A 25177-nucleotide genomic window follows, 5' to 3' on the forward strand; every position below is an offset into this window, starting at 1 on the left:
TAACTTAATTAATACAAAAATTGTTGAAAATTGCTCATTGTGCTGTATACATAACTGTACTTTCTGAATTATATTTGTATGAACATACATTCTAATGTATTCTCTGTCTTTAATTCTTCAAATACCAAATGATTCTCACTTTTAATTAAGGGAGGCTTAAAATATTCTTCTTGCACACTTTTGTTTTAACGTGATAGATAAATATCAAGGAGTATCAAATCTGGAGACCATGATTAAAACTAAAGATACTAACATACTAAAAATAAGACAACAAATAAAATTATGATACATGCTAAGGAGGTTTCATAAACACGAGTGTATAGAAGTGCAGAAAACACAATAAAAGTCTGTATTGAGATCTATCCGACATAGTTAAATGTATACATACTCAGTGAATATTCAAAATCAATTTTTTCAACGACAAAGCTTCAAATAAACAAATTTTATTCTTTAATTTTGCAAAATAATCCTTTTTTTTTATGCAAAATAATCCTTTTCTTGGCTGTACCACTGATGCTGGGACAAGTTAAAGATCTTTCTAAATTTCATTTATTTCATTTATTATTTACCCTGTTATCTTCAGTTTTGCTTTGCTTTGACATACTTTTTATATTTCGTTAAAAATGTCAGAAAAATTTAATTGTATTCTCGTAACATACTATCGATATAAAAATCAGTAAGATTATCGTTCGACGCTAGAAAACCCGACAATTGCAGTGTATTAATTACAGAAAATTTACAGATAACTGCGATAAATTTGCAAGAATCCAGCCTGGTAAATTTTTTACAATTCTTGTTAGAAATTACGAATTGTGAACTTAGAATTAAGTTTAAACGAGCTTCTAAATCGTGGAAATTTTGTCATTCGCAGAGTAGACCTTCCTCGAATGTTTTCTGTTCTTTTTCCCAGAATTTCTAGCATTTTCGTACGTTGGTATATTCTTGCTCGCCTCTCGGCGTTTCAGCGTTTTCGAGTCGAAAGTAATCGCTCTTATTCTCGGCGTCTTGAGGCTCGGTTACATCAGCAATGTTTCCTTGGCCTTTGTTGGAAGATTGCATTATTCGTCATTAAAACGATATTAGCTCTCACAACGGCACGTAGTTCACTCATGCTTACGTACAAAGTAGATGATATTAAAATCAAATTTCCAGTGTACGCGGGGCTATGGCGTGCTTCCCGTAAAATGCGAAACGCGTCTTCTATGGATCTCTCGAGCCGCGAATTCCGCGGCGAACGATAATATGTAATTATTTCCGAGAAATAATTCTAGTAGTTTTCTTTCGCTCATCAAATATAATTTAAGGAGACTTTCCAAAGCGTTGCTCGCAAGAAATTAATACCGAGAATAGTGTTGTTCGTTTATACGTTCAGCTGTTCGTGCATATTACTTGCCCCGTATAAAAATTGGTAAAAATAAATAGAAATAATTCATAAGAAATAAAGTTTCCCTCCATTTTTATCACGGAACACGAGTTGCGGAGTGATTGTACGTAAAAAAAAACACAATTGTTTTCTCAATTTGTATCGTCCAATTCAGAATGGATCCTTTATTCACCAGACGTCTCGAGCTCTCTCGACTAGAATTATGCCCCCTTGGGAATGAAATCGTACGATCGTATTCTAAGATTCAGGGATACTATAAATAACGTATCGTACGTTATCCCGAGCACTGCACAGTTATTAATTCCGGTTCCGCGGCTTCCCCGCCGCGCGATCTCGTTTTTCCGCGGATATAATAATACGGTTAATGCTTCTTTACTTTAGCGGGAAATCGAGCATAGCTCTTTCCTTATTCTCGAGGAGCATTCAATTATTGACTTCAATTCAATGCCGTTCGCATTAGCATACCCTGAATAATTCATGCCCGAACGGTTAATCCGGCAATATGTAAATTAATCCCACTAATTGCGACCAACAATACGCGAACGTTGCGACGCGAATCGTCGGGCGCGATTTATGTACATATTTCGCGGGGGCGGGTTTAACGAGCCAACGCGACAATTTCGCGGTTCGAGTGTCGATCGCGAAATGAGGGGAAGTCGGCGAGCAAAGAACAGAAGAGAGAGAAAGAGAGAGAGAAAAAAAAAATATCCCCGCATCATCGTATCCACGAATTATTATTTTATCCGTAATTGCCGCGCGAGAGCGATTTACCGAGCGCCCCGCGAACACTCGAGCGTCGATCGATCCGTCTTGATGATTTAACGGCGGCCTCCCGCGCTCCGCCGAGCGACGCGCGAAGATACACGGACCTGGCGAACCGTAAATATTAATTGCGACGACGAACAGCGGTGAAAAGGGTACACGTGTAATTAGCACTTAAACAGCGAATACATTACGCGGCGGGTAAATTGAAAATTTTAGCCTTAAGCCGTGCGGGCGTTTCAGCCCTCGAGTAATTAGGGTGAAACACTTGTTACGTAACTGTCGGAGCGAGGTCAATTTGACCGCGATCGAAAAAAATTGCTGGAAATACGCTCCGCTTCCGAGACGAGTGGACGACGTTGCATTATACGCATCACGATTCTCTATTTTTTTATTTTATTTCATATTCAAACTACCGACCAGTCTCTCTTTTTCTCTTTCACGAGGCAACGTGTTTCTAATTTTTACATCGCATCTATAGAAAGTTGTATTCTGAAGTTTATTCGTAAGATGTATCTTTTATGTCGCATATTTTTTCTTGGTATGCCTAATACTTTGGCTTTGTACAGAAAATTTAATCTTCATCGAATAGAAGATAAAACGCCCTTGAAAACGAATTTTGTTTCGAGTCGATATCGTAGTTAATTTCGGAGAAAACAATTATTTACGGAAAAAATGGCATGGTAATTATGTAAACATCTTGTATGCAAAAGATTAATTTTCAACCAAATGAATTCAATTTCTAATCCAGTTACAACGCACACCAGTCGTATGATTAATAGGAACTGGTGAAACTTCTTTGGGTATGTAACGTAGAAGGAAATGTTAAAATAAACATAGAAGACACCATAAATAATAATAGTTGATATTGTCATCGGATAGGGGATGAAATGCCCTTTAAAATGAGCGTTTGTGCAAGTCAATAGCTTTATTAGTTCCGAAGATATGAGAATTTTAGTCTCAAGTCGATGCGGTGGCTAATTCCGGAAATAGAAGGGTTCGAAGCGTTTGTTTACGTTTCGTTGTTGCGCTCGCGAGTTCATTGATCCCCCCGCGCGTAGATAGTAAACAGTGCGTAGTAAATTCTTGGAAATACTACGCCGAAACTAGGTCACGACAGTCACGTACGCAAGACAAAGAGGTCCGACTCCGCTAGACGAAGACAGTGATAGTCGAATTAAAAGAATTACCCCTTTACATAAATTACGATATCTCCGAAACGAAAAGTCGGATCGACATAAATCAAAAGCCATTTCAAAGTGGAAGCTTTACCGCTTCTAACAGTGGTTCAATTATGGAGAAAACACTAGTAACTTCGGAGCTGCACGGGTCTAAAGTTTAACTATTTTTAATACGCGTTTTTCGACTGTTTTGAGACAGTGGGGGCGGAAGATTCTTTTCTTTCACTTTTGCTGTACATATATTTCCTACTCACATTGGAAGCTAACCAGAATTTGGTACCAAATTTTGTCCAGTTCTTTACAAAAAAATATAAATCAGTCAACCGATCAGATTACCCTTCGCGATAGGCATTAGAGACTACTAAATATTGTAAAATTCATTGGACGTATACTGTAAGAAAAATACTGTGTATTAGAGATTCTAAACGAAATTTTAAAAACGGTCATTTGACCGGTCGTGATAGGTTTAGTGTTAATTATTCTTATTTCTAGATCATGTTATATACATCGATGTCCTTTAAAAAATTGACGAGTTTCATTACGTTCTCAATTTTAATGTTTAATTATGAATCTTTGCAATCTGTTGGTTTCAAAGTACCCAGAGAGCTTCATTCATCTAAATATTAAACACTAATAAAAAAACAATTACTTAAACCTCTATAAAAAATATAAATGTACAACTAAAATATAATTAAACAAACTACAAAAAAAATCACAACCTGACACGTAGCATTCCCTCAAAAAAAAATTCATGAAAATTGCTAAAAATTACCTGTTTTCCAAACATTGCACTTACTAAATGCCAATAAAAAAACAATTACTTAAACCTCTAAATAAAAAATATAAATGTACAACTAAAATATAATTAAACGAACTAAAAATCACGAAAATTGCTAAAAGTTAAACTTCCCATTTTTGAAACATCGTACTTTTGATTTTTCAGTTGAATGGAAAGAAAAGCAGAGTACGAGCACGAGATCGGTGGTAATCGCGGTACGAATAGCATCGACGTGGAACGAGGCACTATCAAACGGACGTGGCGCGAGAAAATGGCGGGAAAACACTCGCGATGCACCCGAGGACTCACAATTAATTCACCGTTAAGTCGCGGGGATCCTTTTCAAGCCGCGGGTCGCTTCAACGAATTATTCCGTTCTAATTTCGCACGCGCGCGTAACGAACCAAGCCCCGGGACAAATTGCTTCGCCCGTTGGCGCTAATCGCTTTTCGCGGATCTCGCGTTAAAAGAGCAACGATGACGTCGCGCGAATTCACCTGGCGGCCCGACCGCGCGGGCGGCTCGTTTCTTTTCTCCTTGTGCGACGGCGACGCTATTCAACGCGTCATTAACGGCGAAAAGAGGCATCCTGGAAAACGCGAACAGTATCAACGATACCGTAATCGGGTTCCCCCGGCTCTCTGTTTACCGCTAATTGAAAAGCTTTCATCGCGACGGGGTCCATTCGGGCACTCGGCGATTCTTATCGCGCAGCCTCTGCTCCTTTTTTTCGCCCGCGGAATCGCAATTAAGAATTGAAAAACACCACGTGTGAATATCCCCGGAACGAGGCGCCCGCGGCGAAACCGAAGAAAAGATACGGAAATGGCTAGCAGTTAATCGCTTAACCGCTTCGTTCCCTCCGTTTTGTTTTCCTCCTCAATGGGCTTGTTTCTTCGCAAGTTTCATTCGCGTTACCTGGTGTGGGGGGGCTCACTCGATTTTCACTGGTTTTCCCGCGTTCCTCGAAACCGTAGTTTCACCTGGATCCAACGAAATGCGAAGTCACGGCTGTCGATGCAGAGTCGAGGGCGATGAAAGGACAGTTTCGCGGATGGACGTTAATTACCGCGGATTTGAACGTTTCGAAAGAGATTGTACGAGGCGATGAAGTAAAGAAAATGGAAAAAGAGGCGTCGAGACAATATAACGCGACATTTGCGATTGAAATGTCATAACAACGCGGCATTTAAGTTTTCGCGATGACAAATGCTGCGGAATGCAATATTACGGCGTTAAAAGTCGTGACTTTACGCCGCGCGAAAACAGACCTTCGGACAGGCATGTCAAACACGTAGCTCTGCTCATTGGATTATGCAAGGATAATTGAATATACGCACTTCCACGCGTAAACTCCAAGGAGACAAAAGGTAACTTTATTATTAGAATGTCCAGACTGTCGTGGAGGAATTATACTTTGGACGTTTCGATGGTTCACCTTGGGTAGAAACGTTATAAAATTGTACTGATTATCGGAGAGTACATTCTCGATTTGTCATTCGAGTTTCTCGTATACATCTTCGTGGATCAATTACGAGCACTGGAATAAATATCGAATTTGATATATCAACCAAAAAAAGTCCAATTTTATTTTTTTCAATCAATGAATAATGGAACTTTTATGATGGTCCGTACCTTATGGAATTTTAATAATTAGATGCTACAAAGAGAAATTGTACCCCCAAGTAGAGAAATGTATTTTTCTATTTTGATAAATATAGATCTGGTCTATAAATTATGCAATTTTAATAATTACATACTACAAAGAGGAACTAAATTCCCGAGTACAAAATTGTATTTTTCTAATAAATCGAGCATCGATTGCTTTGGTACGAGTGATAAATGCATAAAGAAAATTCTATATTCTAATTTTAATAATTATAGATAAAAAGAGAAACTGCCCCCCCCCCAGTAGAGCAATGTATATATCTTTATATCCTGATAAATATTGTTCTGATACAAATGATCAACGACTAAAGGAAATTCTATTTTGGTCTATACATTATGCAATTTTAATAATTACACACTACAAAGAGGAACTAAATTCCCAAGTAAAAAATTATATTTTTCTATTCTGAGAATTTTTTAATAAATCGAATATCGATTGCTCTGGTACGAGAGTTCAATGCATAAAGAAAAGTCTATTTTGGGCTATACAGTAAGTAATTTTAATAATTATAGATAAAAAGAGAAGCTGCCCCCCTTCCCCCAGTAGAGCAATGTATCTATCTTTATATCCTGATAAATATTGTTCTGATACAAGTGATTAACGAATAAAAAAAATTCTATTTTGGTCTATACCTTATGCAATTTTAATAATTACACATTACAAAAAGGAACTAAATTCCCAAGTAAAAAATTGTATTTTTCTATTCTGACAATTTTCTAATAAATCGAACATCGATTGCTCTGGTACGAGTGTTCAATGCATAAAGAAAATTCTATTTTAGGCTATACATTATTTAATGTTAATAACTACAAACTGCATGGAGAAACTACACCCCCCAAAAAATGAATTTTCCTACCCTGACGATTCTCTAATAAATCGAGCACCGCTCTGGTACGAGTGATCAACGAATAAAAACAATTCTACTTTGATCTATACATCATTTAATATTAATAATTACAACCTACACGGAGAAATTACACCCCCCAAAAGATGAATTTTCCTACCTTGACGATTCTCTAATAAATCGAGCACCGCTCTGATACGAGTGATCAACGAATAAAAACAATTCTACTTTGATCTATATATTATTTAATTTCAATAATTACAAACTACACCTCCCGAAAAGATGAATTTTCCTACCCTGACGATTCTCTAATAAATTGAGCACCGCTCAGGTACGAATAATCAACGAATAAATAAAATTCTATTTTGGTCTACACGTTATCTAATTTTAATCATACACGTTGCAAAAAGAAACTGCACCCCCGCGAAGGCTCGATGACGCCATAGTTGAAAGTTACAAGTATCCCCGGATCGCGAAAGCCCCGTAAGAATCGAGAAGAAAACATCGAGAAGAGGCGAGAAGAAAAGACGTATGCCTTCTGTACGCGTCTGGTTTCGCATCCCCACCCCCGTCGGTCGTGGTGGTATCCCGCGCAGATCCCCGTCGCAACCCCAATTCGACCTACCGTAAGCCTGAAACTCGAGGTGTATTCCCGTGGAAAGATTCAAGTGCGTTTATTATTTTTCCCTCTCCGGGCGTCGTTGGTGCATGCGCATCCCTTCTCGCTCTTTCCCACCCTCGGGGGATGAATCACAGTCGAGGCTCATATGGCCGCGTACAAGTGGATATATGCGAGGAAACGAGGCGCGAATCGGGCTTGTTTTTTTTTTGCTTTCTTTCTTTCCTTTTTTTCCCGTGGGGCGAAACAGGAAAACGGGGAGAAAGAGGGAACCGTAGAACTCCGACGCGGAGATAGGCAGAGCGAGTGGAACGGAGAAAAATGAAGAGAGAGATTAATTACTGTCATGCAGTGAATGGATGCACCTGTGGCCTCGAAGCAAGCTTTTTTTCTATCGGGTGCTTCAGGAAATTAACCTTCCCTACTTGCCAGTTGAATTCTCGAGTTTTTACGGGCTCTCCGGTGCGTCGCTTCTTTTTCCAATCTCTCTCTCTCTCTATCCTTTTCCCGTCTCGCTCTAATTGCACCGCGCCTTTTCTGCCCGGCGAGCGCTTAGAACAAACCGATCGCGATTAATTGTACACGTTCGCGTGCGTTTGGGCTCGTTGAAACTCCAATTAAAAACGAGGAAAAGCGTGGAATTATTATCGGGGAAAGAAAATTTTACGAGACGTTTAATAATTTGATTTCGTTCGTCGTACGGAGCAGGCAAGTTTTCAGCACGCGTGAGGGATAAAATTCTCACTTTACACAAAGCTCTGAAGGAAGATCGTTCACTTTGTAAAGTCTCCGCGAACAACGTACGGTACCACGTACGAGGAGCACCCTTCATCGTCTTCTTCTTTTTAAACGACATCTTGTCAAAGCGGAAAACATTCTTTTGCCCCCTGTGTCACGGGACCCGTGTACCGTGCACTTTGAGCACGAACACCTTATTGCTCTTCAATAATTCGAAGATAAGCGTCGTTAAAGTGCGTCGAGCTACTACGATGCTTAACGCAATGTTTTATCGTCGTATAAAAGGGGATTGGCGAGCGACCTTTTTACAGTTGAATAAAATTATGTAATACCGTGTAGGAAGCATGCGTTCCTTTGTTGGCTGGCGAGCTTTATTAAATTACATAAAAGGGAAATTAAAGAACTATTTATAATTTTAAATGTGCCGTTGTAAGGTGGACGTTGGAATAAAAATTCGAACGATGGCATCAAGTAGCCTCTTTTTGGGGCTAAAAGTAAAATTTAGTTGCGATCTATTCGTTGTACGGAATAATATTTCGAAGTGGCATTGTTTTTAGGAAGCAATCGGCGTTAATATCGAAAGAGTTCGCGTAAAATTAGAGTTAGAATTTTTAACGAAACGTTGCAGAAATACAACGCTGTATGGCTCGCGTCTTTTAATAAATTTTACGGGACGTTGGCGCGCAGCATGCGGCATCACGATAGTAATTTTCCACGGAATATTTTCCAACGAGAATGTACCTTTATGTGGGTTAAACGTATATTTAATTATACTATATTATAATATCACCGTTATTTTATGCCGTGAATGATAATTTAATTCCTCTCGCGAGGGTTCGAAAATTATGATATGCGTCCCCCCGTTTACCTTTTCTTCCTTCGTTCTGCCTTTGACGTCGCGCTATCGATTCCCTTTCCGTCGTAACTTTGTGCATTTTATTTACACTTTTTAATAACAGCTCGAACAAAGCAACGTACGCGTACCGAAATTATTCGCCCGTGACAAGCGATGATTTCTGGTAATAAAAAAAAATTTTAATGCGCTACTGGGACCATTTGTCCGGTTTCCCGAAAATTTGTTTCTGTTGGAATTAAAGAAAATATACTCAACTTGTATAATATTTGTTTATTAATTTGACGTGAAAGGAAATATGTTAACAATTTAGAAAAGAAAAAAGAAACAAAAGGGACATAAAAAGGGCGCATAAAACAATGCAGCCAACCATACAAAAACAAAAGTAACTTTTACTACACAAACGTTAAACCAGATATCAAAAAGGGTTATAGAAACATACTTTTAACAGTTTCAAATCTGACAAACTTTCATCGACAATATTATGGTGAATATATAGCGAATATAAATCATAGCGATCAATCGCTTGTCATATTTAGTTTGACATCTGCTGTGGACATTTGTTCCTTTTTTTTTTTTTTTAACATTGATCACCTTGAAATAGTTAGGTTGAGCGAAAATTTTGTGTCAAGTAGTTTGCCATACTATCATACATAACAAAAATATTATGTATTCTCATTTAAAATCGGATACTTTAGAAATCCGAGTCACTCCTAATTTCACACTCCATTTAAAGACAAAATTATTTCTATCGTTGTATGTCCTCCTTAAAATTGTATAATTTTGCGCTAAGTAGCCATAACTAACGAAAGTATTTAAGTATTCTGATTTAAAATTGCAAGTTTTAGAGATCCAAATCACCGCTAATTTCACGCATAAATCAGACATATATCAGACATTAGGGAACAACTTCTAGTTAGAACTAAAATCGTCTGATTTAAAGAGACCTAGGAAGTTCTTAATCGATCGAAATTGAGTTCAAAATCACAATTTTCTGCATTCAACATTATCCATCGACGAAGCTCGACCAAAGCGATTAAGTTCGTCCAAAACTGAAGCATCCCCCGTTGTCTGAGGTACTAATTGACCAGCTAGCTTAATCGTCACGTTGATTGGCAAGTTCAGAACCTCCCCTTCGAATTTTATTTTTGGATCGGGTCACATTGACCCGAGGAAAGATTTCAACGAGGGGTGATCGAGAGAGGGATGGGTTGCTTCTGAACCGTGTCCCAGTGTTTTCATTCACTCGGTTCTCATCTTCGAACGCAAATAGACGCCGCGGTAAGAAGAATCCGCCGGTTTTCGGGGCGTATGTCGTGAAAACTACGAGGACGAGTCAATGTCGCCAAAGGATCGTAGGTGGTTCGTTGGTGTGTTTGTACGTGTTATAGCATGCGGTCCGGGCAACGTGGGGACAAGAGAGGCGATATATAATGTTCCGCGATATTAAACGGGACGCATTCCACCGAAGCCACCCTCTGGTCCCTGCTATGAATGCTTCTACGACCCCCGTCTCCTGTCTCACCCTACCACTTCGCCCCGGCAACCACCCACGGGAGCTGGCAGACCTGGCCTACTCGACCAGGGCTACCCCCGAACGGTTATACGCCAAATTTACAGCTTAGCCAGACCCACCGCCATCCACGAACACGCCATTTACTACACTCCCGGGGACTGGGAACCGGATACGCGGCTCTATGACGCGTTTGCTCAAGGATAAAGCTGCTTCGAAAGGATTTACGGATGTCACCGATATACGCGGGACCGCTGTTCGAGCATTCGGTTGTTAAAGGGGTCGTTTAAAGGAAACGTATCGGTTCTTAACCACCCTTTCTTGCCACTTTACCCCCTGTACTGTTGTTCTTTACCGTGTTCGATACGTCCTGTTTCCCATAATTGTTCACTATATTAAACCGAACATTAATCTCTCAATTCTTCGTATTATATCGTATTATTCGTATTATTAGTATATCTTTCTTCTATGAATGCAATTTTATTAATTTTTGTGAAGATCGACGTATCAGGCTTTGCCAGTTTCAGTACTGCGATTTAATCCTTAAGTGGACTCTCAATCTCGACTGAATTATTTTACTCAATATTGATTTTTACCAAATTGGTAAATCCAGGGATTACATGAATTTTTCAAATAATTACACTGACATATATTATACAATTATTAGTTTAAACTTGTGGAGAGTTCAGAATTGATATGTTCTTAAAATGTACGATTCGTTTTAGTATCTAGATTGAAAATTATTTCTCAGTCGTAATTCTTTGTATTCACCTTGTTTATTCTATAAATGCAATTTCATTAATTTCTCTAAACATTGACGTATCAGGCTTTGTCAGTTTCAGTAGAGCGATTTAAAACTAGAATTAATATGTTCTCAAAATGTACGATTTGTTTTAATATCTGGATTGAAAATTATGTCTCAATCATGATTCTTTGTATTCGTCTTGTTTCTTCTATAAATGCAATTTTATTAATTTCTTTGAAGATTGCCTGACGTTTAAGGTTTTGTCATTTTCCTTTTTAGTCATAATAACAGTGATGATTTCTCGAATTGTTGTTCACGTCGAACTCTGCAGCATCGATATTGGTTTCTAATGACTTATAAAACTCGTGGCAGCCCTCGTTCGCAAAAAATAGAATAGACAAATCTTCCTTTTTAAGAGGATTGATTGGAACTCTTCGTGTATTGGAGAACTGTATTGGTATATCCATTGAATTTTCCTTTTAATTAATGGCGTTTGAGAGGGGCAATCTTTATTAAAAGAATATTTAATAATAGCATCAAAGGTTGGCGTATGTCGAAGCTATTGACCATCCGAATCTATTGATCTACGGATCAATAATACGGAGCGATGTTGAATAACATCGGTGATATCACATTCTGCCCTCTGTTCATCAAATATAGTACTTCGTCTCACAGAATGGTACAAATGAGATATTGCAATACCTTTTCATAACAGAATGTTCGAGATATTATGAATTGCCTCCGTGCTCCTCAATTTTCCTAATTATAATCTGTCGAAGTATTTAAAGGCTGGGAAACGAAGGGAATCCCTACTTTCATCATTTTATCATTTTTTTAAACATCTGAACTGCTCAGGGGGCAGTTAACAAAGTCGATTCTTCTTTTTCCTGTACTTTATAATCCAACATCGATACATGTCGGTCATGGTAGAACGTATGTTGTAAAAGAACTCTGAACACAATTGCCAAGCAAGTCCCACTGATCGTTTGGATCATCCAAAATGGACGAAAATAAACACGTTTAACACATTGACTATCACATCACCACATATATAGGTGACATGAATTTTCACTGAGGAGCTAAAAAAATTCATTCTCAAGATTAGACGTTAAAGAAAATAAATCTGGATAGGATTATGGGTATGCTAGTTTCCAATAGATTAAAAACAAAGTATCGTTTTCGTAGACAATTTGAGGAGTTTGGTCTGACAGTCAACGTGTTAATCCTCAAATGCACGATATTTTAATTCTGACCAAAAAAATCTACTATATAGGTTTATGCAAAAATACAACAAAAAGAATATTTATTCAGAATATAATAAGATTACTATACCCATTTTTTTAAACAGACGAATCAAGTAAAAAACCAGTGCAATACCAACGTATTTTAGTAAATAAACACGCTTATCAGCATAAAATACAGTTACTCGCCTATAAAGTATCTTTTCACCTAGAATGAGTCTCCAAAAAATTTAATTTTATTGTCACTCCCAACTTTCACAAACTTCGTCAATTTAAATGTCAATTGACTTTTTTCGTACTTCGTTCGAATGAACCGATGCAACATGGCGTACAGCCAAAAGTAAAACTTTGACAGTGTTTCCTTTTTGAGACGTTCTGCATTTATGTGAGAAAGGTGTTAATGTCGTGTTTGGTCGCGTTAATTCGAGCGGGAAAGTCAATAACCATGCCGAAATTGCAGAACGGAAGACAAAGAGGGCAAGTGTCGCATTGCACGGTTAGGTATCTCTGGCTCTCATCAGTCCGTCCCCCGGGGCAGACGTCCGGAACCATTTCGTTCGAAGTTAAAAGGAGACAAGAAATTTAGTTATGTCGGGACAAACTCCGCCGGGTGGACAAGGACGTTCCGGTCTCTCCCATGACCGGGAGTAGCCACGACATTCCAAAATGCTTTCTCCCTCCCCCTGGTCGGGGCTCTTGCGCCCTATCACGGCTGACCCGGCCATTCCCTATCCTTCATCCGCGCATTTCCATCCCTCTGCTGGTCAACCCCCGTCGAGCGCCGGGAACACCGAATGCAACCATGCGTCATCCGCCATGATCTATGCTTTCTGCCGTGCTGGCATTACGCTCGGCGTGCACACGCGAGCGCGACGGCTCTATGTACACATAAGGACCAGGGACGCATTTACATAAGCACGTACACCAGCTTGGACCGCGAGCCGGAAATATATGAATCCAGCGGTTGCGCGACCAGCACGCGTGTGCGTTGCCTTTCTGGCCGGGCTCGCGTCTCTATTAAAGCTCCGCTCATTTTCAGGGCTTTACATATTGTACCCCCACACGCGCGAAACCCTCCCTACCACCCCCTCTATGTCGCACGCGCGAATATTCGCGGAGCATACGGCCCACGAACGAAGCACTGACCCTGTTTTATCCTCCTCCTCTGCTTTTGCCACCGCGTATCGTCTCTCTGTGTACACTGTTTCAGGTTGTTTGCGATGGTTGAGAATTTTCGTAATACACTATGGAGAAGACTATTTTTCTTTAATCCCTTTGCTACTCCACAAATTCTGAGTGCAAACTCACAGGTACTTCTGCTATCTGCCCCCTGTCTATTCGTCTTTACTTTATCCAATAATATATAAATGACGTTTCTAAGGTATTCCAATACTCTAAATTTGTATTATATATCGATGATCTTAAGTATAAATGTGTTTATAATCAGCAAAGTACTCGATCACTTCAAGATGACCTTAACAGGCTTCAGAATTGGCGCTCGTTAAATAAATTGTCCCTCAAACTAGATAAATGCCATATTGTTAAGTTTAGTAATGAGAAAAGTAATATAGTTTATAATTATACTCTAAATGGTATCGTACTAACCTCGCTTAATCATGTTAAAGATCTTGGTATAACTTTCTCTTCTAACTTATCTTTCGAAGTTCGTTATGAAAAAATTATTCCGCATAGTCTTTGCTCTCTGGGACTTATTCGTAGAGTTTCCAGAGAAAATTATAAATAATTGTCAGACGTGATAGAAGACGTCAACGATTTTCATTGTTTTGTAAGTTTTCCAAATTTCACAACTTCCCTATGTCGTGAGTTTCTCGCATAACCGTATATTTAGGTCATATTGTAAAGGCGAACATCTAAAAAGGGCAGCAAAGCTCGAACAATTTCTACGCAGAAATAAACATACCCATTATCAAACTCATTATAGTATTTAGTGAAGCTTCCTTTTTTGTACATATGAATTAAGTGAAAGAAAATGTTAGAAGAAAAGTATGAATTGTTTTGACTCTCCAAACTAGTCGAATAACTCTTTCGACTGATACGGTATCCTTGGGTCACTCATGACTCACTGGTATTTTACAAGAAAAGCGATGAATAATTGCATCGTACATATTATTATCGATTATATAAAAAAACGAATACTAGATTTTTTTAAAACAGTAATACTATTAGCTACATTAGAAAAAGCAAATGGAAAATGGGGTAGTTACAAGAAATTAATTTGTACATCTCCTACGTACGTTTACTCCTATTTTTTAGTATATATTAGTTATACTAAATTGTTAATAGATATTAGTATCCAAGTTTCCATCTATAACCCCCTAACTTTCGCTAGGGACGATCGATTAAGAAACAAATGCTAGATTTTTCAAAAACATTGATACTATTAGCTACATTAGAAAAAGCAAACAGAAAATAGGGCACTTACAAGAAACTAATTCGTACATCTCAACGTTTTCTCCTATTTTTTAGTATACAGGGTGAGGCACGAATTAGTCCCCAGTTTGCACCCCCTTTCGATGGTCTGACAAAAAAATGTTCCCCATCGAAGTTAATCGGTACTTAATCGACAAGAAATAGCAGTAAAATTTAAAAACAAATTGATTTTCAGATGACATCGAAAGAAAAATTGTCACGAATCGATTGCAATATTTGAAATTATTCAGTAACACACAACATTACGAATGCTTATTTATTCAACTTCAGAACTCAACGCACAACATGAAAGAAAAGCTTATACAAAACCAGACTCAAAAAGGTGCATGAAATTAGTAATTAAATTAAGTGTTCGAACTGCATTCCATCTTCTGCAACACAAAGTTCTATTCTTTGTAATACAGTTCAATTAGAGAACTTCTTTGTACATTTCTACACATTTCTATAAATTTTCCTCTTATATATACTAATTACGTAAACTAGAGAGCGTTAACCTATTAATAAAGAGACATTACTATCCAAGTTTCCGTTTACAACCCCCTAAGCTCGTGTTCGGGGGAGATCAAGATCCTCAGGAAGTCTCATGTGTAGCTTCAATCAGAGAACTTCTTTGTACATTTCTACACATTCCCTATAAATTTTCCTCTTATATATACTAATTACATAAACTAGAGAGCGTTAACCTATTAATAAAGAGATACTACTATCAAAGTTTCCATTTACAACCCCCTAAGCTCGTGTTCGTTGGAGATAAAAATCCTCAGGAAGTCTCATGTGTAGCTTCAATCAGAGAACTTCTTTGTACATTTCTACACATTTCCTATAAATTTTCCTCTTATATATACTAATTACATAAACTAGAAAACGCTAACCTGTTAATAAAGAGATACTACTATCCAAGTTTCCATTTGCAACTCCCCAAGTTCGTGTTCGTTGGAGATAAAAATCCTCAGGAACGATCCACGGAGGGTATCAGGTCGCGTACATATCGAAATAAAGAAAGATAGCGTTGATCGAGATTGGAGGATCGCTTGGAACGCGACAGGACGTTTCCGTCGGTTTTCGGGGGGTTCGAACCCGCGAAAAGTACCCGGTTCGGTATTGCGGTCGTCGGCGAGAAGCAAGGGGCTTCTCCGGGGGCTTAACGTACACACTCCACCCCCGGTAGGCGGAGTGTACCGCCTACGTGCAACCCCCACCACCGACCGCGGTACTGATACGCGATATCAGAGAACACTTGTTGCTCCGACGTATACAGATTCCGGCCCGGCCGCGCCAACGAGCGCTCCACGTCGCGCTCCTGCCACCGATTTTTTACGTGCTGATTTTTCCACCTCCCATGACCCTCCCTCCACCCTCCTCCTTCCTCCCTCCTCTCCCCTCTCTCTTTCAGGCGTCGGTGCTCGATCGCGCGCGGCCAACTTCCGCCCCGGTGGATTTTCGCGCGCCCCTGTCGACGATATTCCAGGCTCGAAAACGAGCCGTCCGTGAATTCCGTCACGCGGCCCCCGTGTGCCGCGAGTCGGGGAAAATGGAGGTGCAACGCTCGTAAATCTTGTATGTTTACCTGATACACGAGGAGGCTGCCCGCCATGACACGGCTCCCGACGCTCATTCTTTGCGATTAGTAATTTACTCGTTCGCGTTAGGCTTTCGATCTCGTCGTTTACCGAGTATCGCGTGTATTATTAATGAATTGGGCATCGTTTGATTGTTACAGGCAGTGCGGTGGCTGCAGCCGACACCATTTCCGCGCCGTGGACTCCAGCGAGTTCCGGGCCGCCGCCCGACGCGAACGGCTCCGGCTCGGATACCAAGAACCTCGACGTTGGCGAAATTAGCGATGTAAGTCTTTCTTACGGTTCCGATACACGTGCACTGATCCACATTGAATATTTCCATTGGGTTGTCTGGGAAAGTAATTTCCCCATTTTCTTACAATATACAGGGTGTTGGGTCACCCATGGGAAAAATTTTAATGGGAGGTTCTGGAGACCAAAATAAGACGAAAATGAAGAATAGCAATTTGTTGATCGAGGCTTCGTTAACAAGTTATTAACGTTTAAATCTGCGAACAGCTGCGTACGCGTGATAGTGGCTCTCATTTAAAAAACTGTGAGACTGTCGATACTAAGTAGAGTTTCTCATGCTGAGAACCAGTATCACCCGCAGCTGTATGCAGGCTGTCTATCTACAGGCGGAAATTTAAACGTTAATTACTTCTTAACGAAGCCTCAATCAACAAATTGGTGTCTGGATTTTCGTCTTATTTTAGCCTCTAGAATTTTGGTTTTTGAATGAAATTCTAGCTTATGTATGATTAGAATGTTCTACTTGTTTTCATTTCATTCCCAATCAAGCACATTATTATTGATTTGCAATAAAAACGTACATTCCTAGACTAACCCAGACCTAACCCAGACCTAACCCAAACCTAACCCAGATCTATGAGTGCAGGGGACTTAAAACGTGGTAGCTTGTAAATTTAGTATAACTAATTTTTACTTTAAAAATTATCGTTTATTCCTGGTTTATTCAGATTCCCCAAAATTTGTACTTTCTTGAAAATTCTTGAAAATACTTGAAAATTGTCAAATATCACTTTTTGTTTTACCATTTCACATGAATCTCCCACCCTCAAATCATTCCCACCTTCATCGATCTGATTGCAGTATTGTCTAATCGTACATTCGTTGTATAATAATTGATCCAAGTCGGTGAAATTCAAAGTAAACGCATAACGAACGATTAAAGATAGCCAATAAAACTTCGATCAGAAAATAGTAAAATATCGCGCTGTTTTCCTACCACATAAAATTTTTATCGTTCCGATTCCACTTTTAATTGCTCGTTGTTCCCTTTCGCTAATAAATAATCGCTCGATGCTCTCCAATGTTTCAAAAATCGTTTTACATCACGGTAAGTAATTCATTTCCTGCGCCAGCGATTTAATTTCTTCCTCTTCAATTTACTTCCTCCGTACTGTTTCGTATCACTAATTCTTTATCAGAGCAATTTTTTGTTATACTCCATGTTGGTAAGAATAAAATGTTATAGTACCTTATTTTTTATTTTAATAACACTTGTTGCAAAGGAGAACATTTTACAGAATTTCCACACGACATTTTCTTATATCTTACAGGGCCATCTAGTACCTTGCAGCGTTTAATTTCTACAGTAATTAATTTATCGGATGTATGAACATCCACGAAACAATTTCTTTCGTGGTTTTCAAAGATGGAATAAAATACATGCAACAGAGGGTTGATAAGTATCGATCAAAACTCGTTGAATTGGTCCCACCGCTAGTAAGAGCTGTTCAGTTATAACTTATCACACATTAGTTACTTATTTATTCGAACGAATCACTGATACTCAAGTTTCATTTTGATACGAGAAATCTGCAAAAAAATTCTTTGAGATGTTTAAAGATCTCTTTCTAAAACTGATTCTAAGGCCGGTCTATAACCACGCCTGGAACGTAGCCGAGTCGGTCCACCGACGATTTCTTTTTGTCAATCCGAAAGATCCTCTCGCCAATTTCGTTCTGTTTGTACATCGTGTAGCGTGTGTCTCTCTTTTCCCTCGTACGTGTGTCGCGTACACGGACGCCAGGCCCGAAGATAAGGTCGAAGTTGGAATTTCAACGAATCGAGGACGTCCGTGTTGCACGAACGGACGAGAAACGGCCGATTACTTCGCGCGTTAGATCAAGTGCCGAAAGGTAGAAGGTGAAACGATCGACCGGGGAAGGGAAAGTCTTTTCTGAGAAGTCCGGTCACGTTTGTTTCGCCGATGTTATGCCCGTGTAATCCAGAACCGAGGACCCCGTGAAAGCCTCTGGATCGGTTCCCAAATTTTGTCGAATCCAAAATCAGAAACAATTTCCACCCCTCTGATTTACAAACAAAGGCATTTCTATCGATTTCGATCGAATAAATTAAACATAAAAGATTCTTTCAAGCTGTGGTTCTTAACTTTGGTTTCCCTAGGATCCCTTTTGCGAGTCCAATGGAACTTACAGACGCTTCCTAATGTTTCATTAATTTTAGTTAAATCAATGTTTTCTGACGAATGTTGAACATTCTGACCTGGCTCATCTTTCTTCTTCTTTTATCCTCTTTTATTATACACAATAGAAATAAAAAAGAATTATTAAAAGGATTAAATCTAACTCAATTTATATCCAATCCTGTCATCTTAAAATAACTAATGCACTGACCACGTGGATTCGATGTACACGATTTAAAAAATTAAATCAATCGAGCACACAGACACTGTTGACGTTAGGAATATGGCGAGAAATAGATAAACTGTGTGAAATATCATTTTTTTTTTTAAATGCCAGACGCCTCGGAGGTACGTCGCCGCGGAAATTCGAATTGATTCGTTTCGGTGATGTTTATCGTGTACGGAGATTACGAACCGATGTAAAACCGAGGCGATATTTACGACGGTTGAAATATTCCGGCCCGAAGGATCGAATTATCGATGAATCGGTGCGTTCGTATTTTTCAGGACGAGAAGGACTTATCGGCGGCAGACGCGGAGGGTGTATGGTCGCCGGATATCGAGCAGAGCTTCCAGGAAGCTCTCACTATATATCCGCCATGCGGCCGACGCAAAATCATCCTGTCCGACGAAGGGAAGATGTACGGTGAGTCGAGCAATTTCCTACCAAATATCTCTTCGACGTTTACGCGAGAAAAAAAAAACGATCCACACGCGCATGTTACCGTGCAAACGGTGTACACTCGAACGAATTTATGTGCATGATCGTCGGTTCTCTCCCCCTCTGAATTTATAAGTTCGTATCAGTTAATTTCTCGCGAGAAAATAAGTCGAAAAGGAGGAATCAATTTTTTCCGTTTCGAGTTTCATTTTCGAGAAAATCGAGCTCGAAAATTTATCAGCTTGGTAACTGGTGGTACGTGAGAAAATGTCTTTATTTTCAAAATAATTCGAAAGTAAGTCGAAAAGGAAGAATAAATTCTTTTCGTTTAAAGTTTCATTTTTGAGAAAATCGAGTTCGAAAATTTATCAGCATGGTAACTGATGGTACGTGAGAAAATGAATGGAAAATGTGGTATACAATATTTTTATACGAGTCTTCGTTCTCGAGATAATTGACGTTGAAAGTCCAAGTTTAACGCGTCTGACTATTACTCATTATTTCTACTTATGTAGAGTGTCGATTGTGAGTATCAATATTAGCGCGGTATTATTTGCTTCAACCAGCTGTAATTAGTTAGTAAATGATGATATAAACGAAAAAGAGACAATGCAATGCTGAAATTAATGTTTTGGAAATGGTAACGCAAGTAGAAATAACGAGCAATGGTCAGACACGCTCGCCAGGTCGTACTCGGTCGCGCGCGTACTCCATGAATTTTCAAACTGAATTTTCTCGGAAATGAAACGTCGTGTGAACAAACTTCACTCCACATTTTCGATTCATCTTTTCACGTAGAATGGTCATACAACGTCGATCGTGCCACCACTTACCGGACACTCTGTGTATTTCCATGAGAAACCATATAGTAAAATGCAAAGAACTTTTTAATTCAAACTTTATTCTGGCCACGCACTTTATTAACGTGGCTGGATATAAAAATTATATTAAAAATGAAAGTCATATAGAAATCTCTTGTAAGATTGATTTTAATACATTTGTTCTTATTGATAAGTACTATAAGCTTCTAAAATCTTGGAGTATTACTTTATCGCCACTTTGGTTCGACTCTAGGATCTTCGAAGGGTGGTTGAGTAGTTCTTTAGTTCTGTGTATTTCCATGAGAAACTATATAATAAAATACAAAGAACTTTTTAATTCAAACTTTATTCTGGCCACACACTTTATTAACCCTTTGCACTGTCGAGTGTGATTCGACATAAATTTTTATCTCAGGAGCTCCTTCGTCAAGTCCCATTCGACATTTTTTCAAGTCCAAACCAAAGGATATCGTACACTTGAAAATTACAAAACACAACAACAGTGTAAATAAAACAGATATTCTAATAGGTAAATTTCAAATAAAACACTTAAAAGCGTTGAAAGGGTTAACGTGGCTGGATATAAAAATTATATTAAAATGAAAGTCATATAGAAATCTTTTGTAAGATTGATTTTAATATTTATATGGACATTTGTTCTTATTGATAAGTACTATAAGCTTCTAAAATCTTGGAGTATTACTTTATCGCCACTTTGGTTCGACTCTAGGATCTTTGAAGGGTGGTTGGGTAGTTCTTTAGGGCCCCGGTGTACTCAAAGAACGCTTTCGTTCGTAAATAATATCTTGGCGAGAGAAAAATATCCTTACGCGGAGGACCTACCAGGTCCTTGCACTTCACGTACGTGATGCGATGGGTAGAAACGTCCGGGCGGGCGTCGTTATTGCTCGATGCTGAGGTCAGTCTACGTGACCGACCAGATATTGCCTGCTACGACCACGGGTATCACCGTAGTCACCACCATTAACCGCCATGAGCTCACCACCGAGGCAATAATGCCACGCCTCGAAAGATACCCCCCTTGACCAACATCTTTGTCCCAATATTGTTTGCTATTTTCTACCATCTCCCTTCCTTATCACTCTCGTACTTTCAATCACTTTTTTTTTTGGAAAAGTATTTTTTTTTCTATACTATCCTTTCCATACCCCAAAAAAAAAGATCACAAGGAAGCTTAGCTGCGTTCTCCTAGCCGGTTTAGGTTACACGGTGGACATGATTTATTATAGTAAATACCTTGTTCTACTCTGTTCATCATGGGTTACTGCAAATTATGAGGGCAAAACTTATTCCACTTTGATAGTAACTTGAATTGTTCTGCCCCTTCGCAACGAAATTGGGTTTTGGTTATTTAAAACAGTTTAAATATAGAACTCAACGAACTCAACTTTTCTGTTTTCAGGAAAATGTATTTCACCGTCACGATTTAAAAATAATCGAGCAGGTGACGTCGATCTAATTCTTTCATATATTATAAAAAATCAGTTTTGGAGAACACGTTGCCGTTAAACAGTAAAAAATAAATCCTTAATCGTGTTTTAATAATTTGCGCAACTTGGCAAATTCGCTCGACAAAAAGAACGAGGGCTCGTGCCATTTTTTACCAGCCGCCGGTTACAACCCTTCTTGGTTCTTGGGTTTCACGCGTTTTTCGAGCAGATGCTAGCTTGAATCCCATTCGTTAAGGCACAATGTCGCTTAATTTTCGAACACGCTTCGCAGGAAAAGCCGACGGGCGGCAATTCAATCTTGGCCCGCGGCTGCTCTATGAAAACGAAGCTTAATTCGGCACCGCCTCGCCGACAACGAGCACGCGGATGAAAACAAGAAGGACGACAATCGACAAACCTGCCCGTCGTTCCCCGACTGTCGTCGAACACCCTCGCTTCTCGCTGCAAATTACAGGGTAATTAACTTCGCGCGCGACCCTGTTGAGGGCTAATTCGCGAAAGAAACATCGATCACGAAACAAAATATGCCGGGCGATACCTGAAAACGGAATATCCTTTCGCGAACCTTAATATAGACGTATTGACAGTGGTCCATATTGGAGGTCCTTCAAATTCTTGCATTTTTTAAATCAAATATAGGATGTTTCAAATATTGAGAGATTATTCTACGTGCAGAAAAAAATTGCGTTTGAAGCTTTTTTTACTTTTCAGTACTCATTGTCAGGGTGCCCCCTAGCTTGTGGGACCCATTTCAGGACTAAATTCTACACATAAAAATAGTAAATAAAATTAATATAAATATTCTATTTAGTTTGATTGGAGTTTGTTTTCGAGCTATGAGGAGTTGTATGTTGGTATAATCGTTTTTAAAGATATTAATGAATGAACTATGCGAAAGAATTGTACAAGGCTTCTATGAAATTCGAACAATTCCTGGACAAATAGAAAGGGTAAAGTAGTAAACGATAAAACGTCTCCAGACCTGTAATCAGATGCAAGGTGCTCGTTTCAAACGTTTGTTGCGAAGTTTTTCTGTTGAATATTTTAAATTTTGTTATATTTTGTTTTTTTGTTGACGAACTTTTTTTATTATTTTCACGCGTAGAATCTTGTTCTGAAGCGAGCCCCACGTGCTACGGGAAACCCTGTATAATTAAAATATTCTAACGAAAATTCTTCTAACGTCAGTGCAAGCTCAACTTTAACAGGATAAACTCGACAAAATATTTAAAATATTCAGATACCATATTTGGGAGTAGATTGGGAAATTTAGTGGAAACTATGTTAGATTTATTTAGAATAATTATGCGGACAGTGCTCAATTAAACAGTCTCTGCAAAGAAGGTTAAAGACTCGATCATCTTTCATCGAACCATGTACACTACAAGATGAAAAGAGTGATGAAGTTTGGGTACAAATGGATCTATGTGTCGCGTTGCGAGCCCTCATTTACGACCTCCAGGCAACAGCCAAATCCATATTTTAGAAATAGCCTTTACGCTAATACACTTTCATAGGTAGCGTCATATACAAAATTTTGTTTCCGTGTAAGATGATTAACAGTTACCCTTCGAGGCCATTTTTACAATAGTTCTTCCCGATACTTAAGACTACAAGTATTATTGCACGCCTCGGTTAATAGGGCCAACCTTTGAAGATACAAGCTAGCTCATTCCTTGCTAGCTTGCTAGCTCACTCCTTGCTAGCTAGGTAGCTGACTGCTTGCTAGCTAGCTAGCTAGTTCACTGCTTGCTATCTGGCTAGCTAGCTCACTGCTTTCTAGCTAGCTAGCACACTGCTTGTTAGCTAGGACCTTCTTGTTAGCTAGCTTGACCACCGACAAATCAGTGTTTTCTTATATTAATATCGCCCAGCCGCATTCTGAATAAAGAGCGACGCTCACTATCAAGTCCAGCGATCGAACAAGAAATTTTCGACACGTAACAAATAAGCATTACTTAATTCGACTCACCACATTGACTATCAACATCCAATACAGTCCACTAATTCTTACTTAAACATTCGCACAAAGTTACTTCAGCGTGCAAAGTACTTTACTTGTTCGAGCATCGACAGTGAAAAACGCGTACACTATGTTAGCTTTATTTATAATAATTATGCGGACAGTGTCCAATTAAACAGTCCGTGCAAAGGAGGTTACAGACTCGATCATCCTTCACCAAACCATGCACAAGTTTGGGAATCGGTCTCTAGCAACATAAAATTAAATAGCCTTGGGAAAAATTTTGTCCCGGCATAATTTAGTGTCTGGATAGCGAGATGTTTGCTCGGCGATGAAAACGAGACGCAATAGAAGATCGATCTGGACGTCTGAGGGATGAGAGTGCATCGGCATCGGCATCAGCGTCCGTCCGCCGGATGGAAACAAAGGATAACGAGGCGCGAAAATCGCTTAACGCGATTGGCCATCGATCCTATGGGAAACTTATCTTGCCCGTTGCTCACTCGCCGAGCCAATAAAGGATCCCTCGGCCTTTCCACGGGATTAAATATCTCGGGGCAATTTACCTCCTTCGATCTCCTCCTACGCCCTCCCCCTCCTGTTCCCTCTTTCGCGAGCCCTTCCACACTTCTCTCTCGTCTCCTCCGCTTCCTCTGCTCTTCTTTTTCCATCAGAACGTCGACGCCCACGCCGAGATTTCTCCGCGAAAGACCGATCGTTTCCACAGACCGGGGCGAACGTAAAAGAGAAGCTGCTCGAAAAAGGAGAATCCCTTCTCGCTTCTCGAAATGTTATCACGGGTTCCTCGACTCTTTTATTGTTTCTTACTTCCGACCTCGTTCCTTTCTTCCCGACTTGGGCTTCTGGCGCTTCGACCTCACGGTTCTTTCTTTCATTTAATTATTGACGTAAATCAATTTCGCTGTAAAGCCGGGGAAGAGGGGAAATCCATCCTTTGTTGCGTAGCGTTCTTACACTCGCGATGGTGGTTTATTAACAAAACCGTTTACGTTATCTTCGTATGTTTTTAGCCAACACAACTTTCTATTCAAAATCTTAAATAGTAATCATTACGATCAATTATGGCGTCAAGATAGTGTCTGATAACACCTTGGAGATGGTGGAATTAGAGCGTAGAAGCATTGTTTCTGTAATCAATATGGCGGATATAAACGTCCACTGTATTCAGCTTCACGATAGTCTTTGTTTCGATCGATTTTAAGAGACAATACAGATTTATGGGGGCGGCGTTCGTCAAAAGATATCGCGAAAAATCCAAGAAGCGTTCGATCTACCGCTATATCCTTTTTCTCCAGCCTTTCGAGAAGCTGCTCTTCGACAAAGCGAAAAGAAACCGCGTCTCTTCCTTCTAGTGTCCGGCGTCCAATAATCTGGCAGAAATAGAAGGATGCAGGCTCTCTGGAGCATGGATGAGTGCTTAGAAGAGCGTTTAGGTTCTTGTTGGTGTATC

General features: G+C 39.4%; 1 protein-coding gene across 5 annotated transcripts in view; it reads left to right on the forward strand.

The window, feature by feature from the left end:
* LOC122402394 (protein scalloped) overlaps positions 1–25177 on the forward strand; it is a 208216-nt gene that overhangs the window by 138322 nt on the left and 44717 nt on the right. For all 5 annotated transcript variants that reach the window (XM_043405137.1, XM_043405141.1, XM_043405139.1 and 2 more), the window contains 2 exons: positions 16499–16623; positions 19297–19435. In XM_043405137.1, coding sequence (XP_043261072.1) covers positions 16499–16623; positions 19297–19435 — 264 coding nt within the window. The remainder of the gene's footprint in view (positions 1–16498; positions 16624–19296; positions 19436–25177) is intronic.

This window comes from Colletes gigas, unplaced genomic scaffold (assembly GCF_013123115.1).
Source record: "Colletes gigas isolate AHSC1104 unplaced genomic scaffold, ASM1312311v1 Colletes_gigas_Sc00035, whole genome shotgun sequence".
Taxonomy (NCBI): Eukaryota; Metazoa; Arthropoda; class Insecta; order Hymenoptera; family Colletidae; genus Colletes; species Colletes gigas.